We start from the raw sequence: 13,818 nt of genomic DNA, 5'->3' as shown, positions 1-13,818 counted from the left end.
ATCCTCCTCAACTGGGTTAACAGGACAGCCTAGGTCCCCAACCTGGTGTTCCCTCAAGAAACCACCCAGGTTCTGAGACAGGGCTTCGGGCCTCTGGGGGCTCTCAGCCACCCACTGACTCCTGCTCCACTGAGCCAGGCAGTCAGCCCCTACACCCTTCTCACTAACCAGGGACCTAGCTGGGCTACACTGAGCCTCTTCCACCACGCTGGGCTGGAAGATCCCTGACCCACTACTTTTGGAGTCACTCACCAATGACTCTACAGAACCTCTGGTCCCTTCCCAGCGGTCTGCTTCCTCTGCCAGCTCACATGGTTCAGACAATCCACACCCTAACAGGTGTTGGCGCAACCCTGGTGAACAACAACTGAGCAACTGCTCTCTGAGTAACATATCGAACAATAGGTCCCAATCACATTTCGTGGGCTCCCGTACCCAATCACACAGGGCTTCACAACAGTCATCCTCAAAGTCTTCCCAAGACTGATGAGACGGTTTCCTAAGGTTCCTAAACCTCAACCTATTCTCCTCCTCTGGGGAAACAGGAACCATACTCTGGGGACTGGGACTTTCTAGACTGAGATTTAAATAGCTGCCACCACTGGACCCAACCCTCCCTGGGGGATCCAGAAACTCAACACTGCGCGCAGGGGATAGTCTACCCTCCAGAGCTACTTTGCCTCTGGTGGCGGCCCTCTCAGCCTCCTCTATCCTGTCCTGCGCTAAGACCCTCTCGGTCTCCAGCTGTTGCTTCTTAACCTCCAGCTGTTGCTTTCTAATGCCCAGCTGTGCCATAGCCTGGGCATGCTCCAACCTGAGCCTCTCTAAAGCCAGCTGGTGCTCCCTTTCTCTCCTCCTATCTTCCAGCTCCTCTGGGGACAGGTAAAGGGATGAGGCGCTGCCTCCTAAACTGGACCCAGCAAGGGACTCCCTATCTATGGGGTCCTCACTCTCTGCTGGCGTCCCTGTGCTATCATCTTCTTCCTCCTCCTCAGACTCTTCAGGGCTCCCCTCTGACCCACCACCCTCATGGTGTGAGACCCGGGCCCTCTCCGCACTGTGCTCACGCTCCCAGTCATCCTTCTGCCATTGGATCAGGTTACCCCTAAGTTGGGACTGGGTGTCTGACTCATTCACTGCAATGTCTCTCTCTTCGCAAAACTCTCTCAGTTCATGCAAAAACAGACCCCAGACATTAAAAGCAGACTCCATCTTGGCAAGATGCTCACAGACACGTGCAACACAGGGGACTGAACAATCTGAAGTAAGAGGACACAATTCCAAAACTTCAACAATCTCCTTATCAAAGAGAACTCATACTCATGCGTCCAGGAAAAACACACCATTCATCCACACACACCCTCCCCTCGGATCGGTAAGGCAGTTTCTACCACCCCTGACTTCTCAACCTGACCAAAAGCGACACAGGTACCAAACTCTGGAAGCAGGGCGGGGGACAAATGTACTGAACACAATCAAATGACACTCTTCAGGAGAAGAAAATAATGAAACTTCCAAAACAATACAATCCCCTAAAAATGTGGTCATCTAAATGCAGAGTTTTGTGGTGCAGCCAGCTGCTACTAAGGTACAAGGCAAACACAAATCCTTATCCCGCCGCTTGCCGCCAATGTTGGAAATGGGATCCCCGGCTGGCCAGGGCTTTCGCCAAAGTCAGTCAGAGACCACCACACCCAAGTCAGGGCAAGGGAGTTACACGCCAAGATAACCCCTACTCACCCTCTAGGTAACGTGGCGCGAGCAGCAAGGCTAAACTTGGAGGCGATGTAAGTTAAGTATTTGCGCACGCACCCCAGCAACAACAACCAAAGGCCCACCACAAAGGAAACTCCACACAAGGTTATATAAAAATAGCCTTTGTATTACACCAAAACACATTAGATAAAACACACACTTTACAATGTGCCAGAGGCACGGGCAGAATTTACAGGGGATATGTACAAGACAGGGCCACCTGGACCACTGTCAGGAATCAGAAGTAGCACTTTCAGAAATAGCACTTAGTACATAGAATATAGCACAAAATAGCACACAACCAGTAATCACTGGTAACCAGGACCTCACTAGCACCACCTGTACTAGGGAGAAAACAACCACCTATGTATTACAATACCTGTAGGGGTGTAAGAGGAAAACACATGATGCAATGCATAACATTCATTCAGAGGTGTAAAGAGGAAAACACATGATGCATCACAATACATTCAGAGGTGTAAAGAAATAACATTGCGCAAAACTTAGATCAGTCACCACCTGTGACTGTCCCTGTGTCCCAATGTCAGGGCCTAAACGTCGCAGTTGCCCACAAAGTGCTGGGCAACTGGTGCAGGGAAAGTTAGGGCAACGTTGGAGCCTCTCTGGGCTCAAGAACCACCACTGTGGCACTGCGGAGCCTCGCTGGGCTCCTGGACAAGTAAGGGGGCTGCTGAGCCTCTCTCAGGCCCTTCTTTCCAGGACCACTGGGCCCCAGAGCCTCTCAGGGCTCTCAAAACGAAAATGGGCAATGAGCCTTTCTCAGGGCTCTCACAAAACCAGCAGGCCCCCTAGAGCCTCTCTGGGCTCGGTAAACAAATAGCGCCTCGAGCCTCTCTGGCTCTAGTTGGAGTCCCCCTCTTGGGGACTCGAATTGCCCAGAAATGCCCCCTAAGAGCCTCTCTGGCTCTGAAACACAATGGTGGGGCTCACGAGCCTCTCTGGGCTCTGCAAAGCAACTGGTGCCCCCGGGGCACCTCGTGGCTCCAAGAAAAGGCTCCCACTCGTTGGAGTCGCTCCCGGGGGACTCGGGATCAAGGGAGGCCCCACGGGCCTCTCAGCACTAAGGCCTGCACGGGAGGGGCGGGGCGGGCACCGGCAATGTGCCCCGACACCCCCCTCTCCTTTGGATGCACTCACCGGGTTCCCGCCGTCGCGCTGGGTCTCGGCGGCGTCTCTGCTCCGCCGGCGCTTCCCCTCTCCCCGGGGCTCTCCTCACTTTCCTGGAGCCTCGGGGGGGACAGGTGCCGGCTTCTTCTTCTCGCGCTGCTCCTCGCTGGGTCTCTCTCCTCCTGGGGGCCGGGGCAGGACGGGACTTCCTGTTGTCCCGCTACAGCCTGCCTGACTTCCGGTGACTGGGGGCCGCCAATGGCAGCGCGGCCCTCGGTCGGGAGGCGGGCCCTCGAGGCAAACTCCGGGCAGCGGCGGTGAACCCTCCAATTTAGATAGCAGGCGAGGTGGGCTCTCGCTATGGCCACGACAATAGCGGCACAGTCCCTGGCGAGGTGGGCACTCGCCAGGGGCTTCCAAATTGGCAAATAGAGCAGGAAAAAGCACCCAGAGCGCTCTCAAGCGCCAAATGAAATTTAAAGCGCTCCCTGCGCTCAAATGGCAATTTCAAGCGCTATTAAGCGCTGGGTCACAGCAAAGCGCCCTCAAGCGCCAAAAGTCAATAAAAAGCGCTCCCAGGCGCTAGGGGCTAATAAGCCCAGCAGAAGTCCTCCTTGGTAGGCAGGGGGGCAAGGCTGGGCCCAGAGCCAGCACACTGGGTCTCCAGGCAGGGAGACACCCCAAGTGGCGGTCCTCTGGCCCAGCAGCAGCAACAGCAGCCCCCTCAGGATCCTGGAAGAGAACCCCTTCAGTGGGGACACAGCCCCATTTTTATACAGTGCATTCCTTTGTTCAAGGGTGTAGAGTGGGGGCGGAACCAGTCGCAGCTGGTTCTTGAGTACTCTGTTTACCTCAACCACCCTCTCTATTCACTGGCAGGGCTTGGGTCATTAGACAAACCACAGGGGGGCGGAGCCAGCATTGTGTGGGGAAAACCCAGCCCATCCAGGACACAGGTACACTCCTCCCACACATTACTCATGCAGATCTCCCACTCACCACCGGGCAGACCCATCCAGACTTCCTGGAGCCTGGCATGCCAGCCAGCTCCAGCCAATCACACGCCAGCACCCTCACAGCACACGTACAGCCATGTCTAGAAATGGCGCTTCCCTACTAGACACATACATGCTGCATACACCGTTGCGCAGCATTCACTCACACGAGTTCACACATACCAGACTCAAGCCTGTACACCCCACGCATCAGGAACTACCAGGGACACATACATTCCCCATGCATTCCTATGGGCGGGCAGGCCTAGCTCAGCACATGCACTCAGAGTGCGCACGCACTTTCCACTGGGACACAGTGAAAGTGCGCAGAATCCAAAAATCACCATCTCCAGGTCACCATTTCAAGCAAAAAGTCTAGGGGTGAACCTGCCCTAAGGGCCAAAGTCCAACATATATATATATATATATATATATATATATATATATATATATATATATATATTCCATACCCACACACACCTTAGTTGTAAATTAGGCAGCTCACGATTAGCCATTTTTAGGTCTCGACCTGACGTGAGCTGCTCTCGTCATACGAGGGCTTCTTGAAATCAATAGATTCCGAAGCCCTCGAGGCGGAGTTGAAGCCCTGCCCATTTTCCTCATTCGCTGGCTGCATGAAAAACGCAGGCTCACGATAGAAAAGAAGGCTTCTTAGTCCCTCCTTGTTGCCGCTTTGTCTCATTTTGGCCCCGGCCACCGGGATTGGATCGTTTACTGGTGGCGTGTTTATAGCTCCTTTAATTACAGGGTGAAGACACTTTTTTGTCATTCCGGCTGGGGCGATTTTTAACTTTAAACTGAGTGTGGCGCCTCTTCACGGACACAGCGCTCTGATTATTTATATATTTCTTAACTTTAGCACTGAGCGCAACGCTCGCTTCAAGGACACCGCGCTCAGTGTTAAAGTTAAGAAATATATAAAGGTAACCGAGCGCAGTGTCTGTGAAGCGGTGCCGCGCTCAGTTTTAAACTTAAGCCTTTGCAATGCAATCAGACCGATTTCATTGCAAATGCTTGTTTTAAGTGCAGCGTCCGCTTAGTGTGTGACCTGCTTATATAGACTCCCCCTTTAGACAGAAAATGTACTCCTGCTCCGAAGGGAATTTGATTTTGACAAATGGCGGAGGGGAGGAGCCGGGCCACGTAATATCCAGATGCCCTGGGTCTCAAGTCAACAGGTCGGTGATAGGGGCACATTCGTAATTCATGGTCACTTTCTTGTGTGGAGAACTTTTGTTTTTCCTTTTAAACGAGTGTCCATGTCACCATGACAAATGTGCCACGCCACAATGATGATTTTTGTCATTGTACGAGTGGTCCTCGGAAGGGAATATTTACCGCTGCCTCTGTGAGTGCTGGCCACCCACACCTACTCTATCCTGCCTGGTGTACGTGTAAGTTGATGAGGAAGTTGTCTATGGTCACGGGGATGAATGCGCGTCCTTCATACAACATCCGTCAGTGGTGCAGTTCTGCGCGCGCAGGTGAGTGCGGCGGCCTGGCACGTTCCTTTACCTGAATGATTTATGTCAGTAATCAGTGGGCATATGACGGACTGCAAACTCGCACGCGATCACAGACTCTCTATATATTTCGCTCTCGCGCTCTGTCTCCTTCTTTATCCTCTTTTTCTCTTTGTCACTTTATCTTTTCCTTTTACTCTTAGTCTGTAAGTCTCCCACATCCCCACACAGTTGCTGCCAGAAAAAGCTTACAGCCAGGCACTCATAGGTACCCTCACAGAGAGGCACATGCCTCCATCCATACTGACAAACACTTGCTGGTGGGCAGGCCGACACGCTCTTCGGGTTTGAGTGCTGCGTATTTCCATAGAAACGCTGAGTGGCGGTTGCACCTGTGGAACGGGTGCACAGGGCCCACAAAGGAGACAGGCCAGCCAGTTCATTACCCGCGCACGTGGCTGCTGGGAAGGTTGTGGCTCGCATATCATTGTACTATAGCACTGACGATGACTCAGACAGAAAGGGTACCAGCCTTCCTGGCTCTAATGGGGTTTTGCGTTTTATGAGAATAAAGAAACAAGACGTTGGAAGTGAGAATACTCGTGCAGGTCTTAGAGGTGGGTGAACTAACAAATTAACAGGGAGAGCCGAGCCAAGATCCTGGCTCGGCTCTCAGAGCCGTGCACCAGCCGAGCTGTGAAAACTCGTGCTAAGTAACCCATGCAACAAACATCGCGTAAAATATTCTATAGTCTCTTCAGAGTTAAAAAGCGTGATAAAGGTTTGAGATGATAACTTCACATTATAACACTGCATTTAGAAGTAATTAATAAAAACTGTAGCTTTGAACATGGAACCAATAATGCCCCCTCCCCCCCATATGGTGACATTGTCATCAGTGAGCCAAGAGGCAAAACTATTGTTGTTTTAACCCTGTATCTGGCCCAGATTATTATAAAGCAGCATTGCAATCTATTAAATAAAATGCAATCGTTTTTCGTACAGCTGGTATTCTGAACTCACGTATTTGAAAGTGCTTTCAATCGGGCTTTAAGTGAGATGAAAAAACAGGGGGAAGGGGGGGGGGTCTCTCAGAGGGGCGTGGCCAATGTAATTAAGGGTGTGGCTTAAACTCGTAAATTAAAAATCTGTACTTAGCACAGTGTGCCGCCAACTTGTATTTTGCTGTTTGTCATAGCATCCAGCTATATGATACAAGTAACCTCATACCTACAACAAGTCAGGACTATTGGCTTTGTTAATGGTTGTTAGTTACATTAGATAAATAAGCAGCAAATATGGCTTGTATATAATATTGAAAAAGCTCCCACTTAAAGCCCTGGTGACACCACAACAATGTTGCTGCTCCTCAGTTTCAAAAAGAGAAGGGAAATCCATAGAGAAAATTACTTTCTATATTTTGGAGACACAAGTTGACCGTGGCCATGCAGAGGATCTGATTCTGCATTAATAATACTTTGAAGTTGCTTGAACATACCTAGCCACTGGACGATACGGTTATTTGAAAAAGGCCACTAAACATACGGATAACAGGGATATTTTTATCATTTTTATAATAGGTAGCACATGAGATGCGTCCGGTCATTTATCCCGGATTATCGAAACAAAATTATAAGTGATCTCGCAATTTCAAATAATGGTTCCCTCGTAATCATTGTAATATAAGATCGACTTTGGTGTCGAGAGAAATAACGATATAATACCGACAACGTTAAGACCAATACCAATACACAGTTTCACCAACGTTGCTGTTAAGGTTGGCTTGGAGCCATACTTAAATTCAACATCAGAAACAGAACCTGAACAAGCCCTGAAGAAGTCCCAAGAGGGATGAAACGTGTTGGCATGCAATTGTGTGGTGATTTTAAAAAGGACAAGTGATTCTCAATAAAAGATTTACTGTAACTACAATCAAGATACACGACTGTTTGATTTTGTTGTCTGGGAAGCTATTTTGTTTGTGATACCTCTTTATTTATTTGAAGGAGTTGTACTAGGACATTTATATAAGCAATACTTACTCTTCTCGGCTGCAGGGTTAATTTGAAGTTAGAGAAAATAACTCTTTAAAGGATTTCCCTTCCCCTACAACTCTCACCTGGCATGACGTCATGCCGTAACTTCTCCACTAGTGAGAAGTGATCAGTGTGAGCATGCGCACATGATGTGCCTGCTGTCACTGCAGTTACAAAAAAAATGTCCCGCCTGTGCCAGGGCACAAAACTGAGCCCGATAGAGACCCGTTTCGATGCCTTTTATTAAGTTAAAGCCATTTGCTTAGCTATACAATACCATTAGCAAAGCAAATGACTTTAACTTAATCAAAGGAGCGACCTATTGCATTGTCAATGCTTGGGTTTTTAACTGTTTTTTTATTCAAGCTCGGTGCAACAGAATTATAACAATGCATTTGACTGGGGTCTTGTTCACATGTACATCGTTTCCTGATTGACCGGTTTTAGATTGGCTTGTCACCATTTCTACCAGTTAGGATTCTGGGATATGCAGTTCATTTGAAATGTTCTTTCAACTGCCCACATGTTCTGGACTATGTCAATCAAATCTCAGTAACGATTATTGTTTACCATGGATCTGTACTGCAGTATTTTGGCTATTGTTTATTTGTGTGGTCAAAGAAAGTTGGAGAGTTTGTGTAGAACAATATCTAAGTATTGTGACAGATTGCATTTGCAGTGAATGCATTTCAGCATTGATTGCAACTAAGTGTAATCTCTGGTCCGTCAACTTTCTGATTTCGTGTGGAAGATTCCGTTTTATGCACCTTATTTATTGTCATAATGCTTACAAACCTATTGGATCATTGTTAATATGTTCCCTAAATAAGACTCTACTTTTTAAATCATGTTCATTCCTACTTCATGCCACTTGTATGTGCTTGTGGAAGTGTTGCCCTTTAGTAGGCACTAGAAAGAGGCTGGCACCACGTAGGTGGCTGTGCGTTGTGGGGGAAGCAAGTGGCTCATCAAGATTGGTAATGATCGGGCATTTCATATAATTTCCATTATTACTGTTATGTTATTTCTGTCATGTGAGCGCCTTTGTTAAGCTTTGTTTCAGAAAGTAAATGTTAAAGTTATCAGTGTTAACTTTCACTTCTGCTGCAGGTGTAAAGGTTCCTCGCAATTTTCGACTGTTGGAAGAACTTGAGGATGGCCAGAAAGGCGTTGGAGATGGAACAGTTAGCTGGGGCCTTGAAGACGATGAAGATATGACGCTCACAAGGTGGACAGGAATGATTATAGGACCCCCAAGAGTAAGTTTCATAATACTCATTGCATGGCCGTTGAAATAAGCATTGTACATCAGAACATTTTAATTATAGGTTTACATTTTTTATGTGAAATCAAATGGAGCTCTACAAATATTACGAAAAATGTAATTGAGAATTGTTTTTAAATCAATTGTGGATAAAATCTCTTGTCCTTTTTTCTGATAATCTGCATATCTGATGTTAAATGCTACAGTGCAAGCTCTGGTGCTTCAAAGTGCGGCATGCCTTTAGTAACGAGATTGTAAAGTTAATCTTTCTGGGAAAAGCTACTAGAGTTAGTTCCTCACTTGTGTTCACGTCGGACTTTTGCTATTTCTATAGATGGCAAGAATAGATACTTATTTCAAAATTCCAAGAACACCCGATTCTGAATTAAACATCCTGCCTGGGCAACTGTACAAGTGATTGATTGCTCGCCGCCATCCTCTTTTGTGGAGACCACCTGTATTGTCCCTTTGCTTCTAACTCTGTGGTTTTACCTTCAGGCTGTTAAAATTTGGCACTTAGCAGCATTTTCATTTGTGACTCCATGGGCACCATTATGGCTATTCCTCTAGAATTTTCTTTATATATTTTTTTTCATGTGGCATAAAATATTCATAGTTTTGTTGTTCAACTGTTTACATTTACCTCCCTTGGAGTGCAACAGTTTGCTACTCTAGAGTCTCATATGCCCTAATTCTGTTCTTGGAGGAGCGTGAACCTGTGTCCTGCTCTGCGACCAGCTCACCTGTCTTGCCTCTTAAAGCAAATGCTAAACGGCTGCTCATTAAAAATGTTAGCTAAATGAGACCTTGCACTGGCCTTGGGGTAGTGTTCACTGCCGAGGCATGAAAGCCTAGGCGTGGAGCGGAAATATCTGTTTAGTAACCCTTTTCTGGAAGATGCATGTGCGAGGTCCCTGCATGGAAAAGGATGGCTATTAGGTTAAGAGCAATAATTTTCTTATGTTTTCGAAAAGCTTAAGTTTTTTTTTTTTTTTATCCATACGAAATACAGTAGTTTATGAAATGCATATAAAGGCAAGAACAAGGTTATGAAAAAAAGTAATGCCCAAGACAGCCAATACTGAAACACGAGTGCTGTAGGGGAAAATCGATATATAGAGTAATACAACGTCACAGCTAATCTGGCCCAAACAGCGCGAATGGAGTAATCCAATCACCACACTTACAATTTAACCTCACCATTTGACTTGAGGTTTGAATCCGTGAGCATTGTTGTCAAATTGGGGAATTTATTTCTCAAGAGCATGGTTTATGAGCATTTCGAGTTTCCTATGTTGAATTTAGCTATTGTGGTTGTTGGATCCTTAAATAATAACCTGGTATTTGTAGTGCGTAAACTAATCACCGCTAAGGGTCTCACGGCGCTGGGGGCCGTCGGGGAGATCAAGCGAGCTCTTGCCCAGAGTCATAGGGTGCTGGGCTGAGCTGCCTCCTGTGCTGGGTATCGAACCGTGAGCCCCGTGCTCCGGGGTCAACCCCCCTGCCCGCTGCACCACACCTCTCCCTCACCTTTCATGAAACTGATTCTAAGAAGCCACGTTTATAAAGTTCCTCCTTAAAGTTTGTGAAAGAAATTAGTTTGGACTGATGTATGTATCCCTTGAACATTTGTCTGCACAACAATAAGCATGTACTTTGATAGGAGTTCAATTGGTGAACATCCTACCACCTGCATCAAATATGGGAAATTAGCATTTGATATGTATTTGAGGGTTTTATAGATTTCTGTTCTAGATATAAACTTCACTTACTGTTGTGAGCTACTGTGTTGAATTGTGGCAGTTTGATTATCGTTGATAAGCAAGTATGGACCTTGGTAATTAATAATTCTCTGCAACTTTATAAATGAAGTGCATTAATGAGGTGTAAGCTTTTCAGCATAAGCTCAGCTGGTCAGTGAATCATGATGTCTTCAGTAACAATCTGGTGAATTCATCGAGGAATTGGACACTCGCTACAGAAAAAAGGCCTAAGGCCGTGGCTAGTAGATTAGAAGTTTATAAAGCGCCTGGTTACTCCAACGGAGTGTCTCCGGTCTAAGAATTCTTCCTCCTCATCAGAAGCAAAAAACTCAACCAGCTGCATCACCGTTAAAATGGTCTTGGATAGCCTGAAAAAACAAGTTTTTAACTTCCTACGGAACAGCCCTTCTGAGGGCTGTATCCTGAGATCCAGCGGCAGTTGGTTCCAAATATTTGCTGCAAGAAAACCAAGCAATCTTCCTCCCAACTGCGCTCTTTGCGCTTTTGGGATAACCAGCTTGCAGAACCCAAAGAATTAATGCTCCTAATAGGCTTATAAGGTGTAATCAAAGAAAATGGATAGCTAGGGCCTTTCTCATTTAAAATTCTGTGGCAGAATCATAGGGCTTTGAAAGTCACACTGTCCTCCTGTACGGGGAGCCAGTGTAGTTCTGCAAGAGCCACCCCTAAAAGGGAGAGTCTCGGGATGTTAAGTAACTTATGGGCTGTGGTATTCTGTACTCCCTGCAACATTCTCATTCTGCCTTTATAGCCCCACGATATAAAACATTGCTATAATCCAAGCAGGAAACAATCACTGCCTGGATGATGATTTTTTTTTTTTGCTGCCTGTGGTAGCAAATCTAGGATTTTACGCAGAGTCTTCAACATGCCATAGCAAGTGTCGGCCAGGACTGAGATTTGTTCATCAAAAGACAGTGTAGTATCAAACCACACCCCTAGGTTTTTTATCTCAAGTTTAGGAACCAAGTCAGCCCTAATTTAGGAGACCCCTAAGTATGGGTCCAGATAAAAGGTTGTTTGCCTACTACCAAAATGTCGGGTTTTCCTGCATTTAATTGCAAACAACTACATTTCATCCAGTTGGCCAGGTCTACTAGACATGCTCTTTCCTATTGTAAATGGCATTTTTCAGAAGCAGTGGTTTCACCCAGTACTTCCTGAGTTTTGCACCATGGACAAGCAAACAAACTGTACTTTATCTTCCAGTTTTCCCTCAGACTTCTGACAGTCCCCCAGTGCCCACCAATCAATCGTTCAATAAGGTGGCTTGTAAATGATACTCACCCGTAAGGGTCTCATGGCCCTGGTAGAGGGGGTGGGGGGCTGCTGGTCTGTCGAAGGCGATGTGGTTTAGTCGTAGAGCCAGGCCCAGTGACCGTGATTGCCTGAGGTGGAGAGGCAGGGTGTTCCAGGTCTTTGCTGCAAGGTAGGAGAAGAAACTTTTCTGGTTGTGGTCTTGCGAATATGTAGGATGGAAGCGAGTGCCAGTTGGCCGGAGTGGAGGTCTCTGGTGGGTGCATGGAATGCAAGGTGGTGGTTAAGATTTGCAGGTCCTGCGTCATGTAGGGCTTTGTAGGCATATGTGAGGAGCTTGAAATTGATGTGTTTGTTAACTGGGAGCCAGTGGCGGTTTTTCAGGTAACTGATGATGTTGCTGCGGCAGGGGATAATGAGGATGCGTCTGGCGGTGGTGTTCTGAATGTTCTGCAGTGTCTTGAGGGGTTTGAGTGATGCCGGCGTAGAGTGTGTTACTTAGTCGATTCTGCCGCTGCTGAGTGTGTGGGTGACTGTCTTTTTGGACTCAGTGTGGATCCACTTAAAGATCTTTCGGAGCAGGCATAGCGTGTGTAAGCTGGGTGTTGAGACTGTGTTGATCTGGCAGCTCATGGTGAGCGAGGAGTATAGGATGATTTTGTGTGTGTCTTCCAAGTGCTGCGGGCCACCAGGAGTCGTCCCAGGCAGTCGGGATGGAGCCCATGATGAGGACTTAGTTCTTCTCTGAATTGTACTTGAGGCAGCTGTTCTTCATCCCGCCCAAAAAGTTGTTCTTGGAGACTGTGGGTTAGTTGCAGAGGGAGAATATCAACTGGGTGTCGTCGGCATAGGAGACTATGTTGAGTCCTTTGTTCCTGAGGATGAATGCGAATGGGACCATGTAGATGTTGAAAAGAATGGGGCTCAGGAAGGAGCCCTGAGCTACTGCACAGCTGATCTCTGCAGGTTCTGAGAGGAACGGAGGTAGTCTGACTGTGTTCAGCCGATGAGGAAGGAGCGGATACATTTCAGGGCTTTGTCGTGGGATCTGGTGTGGTGAGAGACAGTATAAAAGGGGGCTGAGCGGTATATATGTATTTTTCACAAATCCCAAAATCCACGCTGCCAGGGAGACAAGCGTAAGGTGCCACATGTAGTGTGGAGTTAGTGGAAGCTATGCGCAGACTGTTTCATAGTGAGGATGTAGCGTCTTTCTGAAGGTCTGTTGGTTAAGAGCTGGTAATTTAGTGGTCTTGCTCGGGCCATGTTTGCCTGTTCTCATACTGCGGAGGTGCTCGCCCTGCTATCCACTGCGGAGTCTGTGGCTTGAGGTCCTTTTCATCTTCCTCTGATCTCCCTGCTCTGGAACTCCAGTCTCCATCAACTTAAAGACGTAGTTAGAATTTTCATGGCATATAAAACAAATGTAGAAGCTGAGGCTGGTTTCAACATAGAGCCCATATTGGACAGGATGGTGCTCTCCCAGGAACGTACCTCAGCGGAGAGCTCAGTGTGTTTCTGTTAATAGCCAAAACTAACTCAAACCTCAGAATACTTATTGCCTCATGTATGAAAGAGTTATTTTCTAAAAGTAGAACAATATTTTATTCTACATGAAATGGGTAAGTTCGCCATGTAGAGAAACCAGAAAAATAGGAACTTTTAAGCAACTTCAGAATATAGTTTTTTTTTTTATTAGAGCAGAAACTGCTAACTTAAACTCCCTCACTGGCTGGTCTGTTCCCTGGTGGCGTAGTGAAGCGTAAACTGTAAGGGCAGAGCAAGGTACCCTCTTTTTCTGCTGCCTAGCATTTATTTGCATTTGAGTAATCACACCGTCACCACCACAATTTTTTTTTTGTTTGGAATATGAACAGTTGCGCGTCACAGTTCTATCTATGAGCACAGTCTAAAAACATTTACAAAGCCAAATAGATCTGGAAACGCAACTTGTATTTTAGTTTTTTGGGTAGGCTGGGGGGGGGGGGGGGTCGGTGGACTGTGTTAAGGGTGCAGTGGTTGGTTAGTGCAGGGTAGGCAAACTGCCGAGGTGGAGAGATGAGTTGCTGACTGCAGACGCATGCACTTGTTAAGAGTGCATTCTGGTAAATCTAA

At 46.9% G+C, this 13,818-nt stretch overlaps 1 protein-coding gene across 3 annotated transcripts in view; it reads left to right on the top strand.

The window, feature by feature from the left end:
- UBE2V1 (ubiquitin conjugating enzyme E2 V1) overlaps positions 1-13,818 on the top strand; it is a 218,502-nt gene that overhangs the window by 86,131 nt on the left and 118,553 nt on the right. For all 3 annotated transcript variants that reach the window (XM_078652032.1, XM_078652030.1, XM_078652031.1), the window contains exon 2: positions 8,509-8,657. In XM_078652032.1, coding sequence (XP_078508158.1) covers positions 8,509-8,657 — 149 coding nt within the window. The remainder of the gene's footprint in view (positions 1-8,508; positions 8,658-13,818) is intronic.

Source organism: Lissotriton helveticus, chromosome 7, assembly GCF_964261635.1.
Source record: "Lissotriton helveticus chromosome 7, aLisHel1.1, whole genome shotgun sequence".
Taxonomy (NCBI): domain Eukaryota; kingdom Metazoa; phylum Chordata; class Amphibia; order Caudata; family Salamandridae; genus Lissotriton; species Lissotriton helveticus.
Note: the sequence above shows the minus strand (reverse complement) of the source record. Positions and strands in the feature narration are given on the sequence as shown.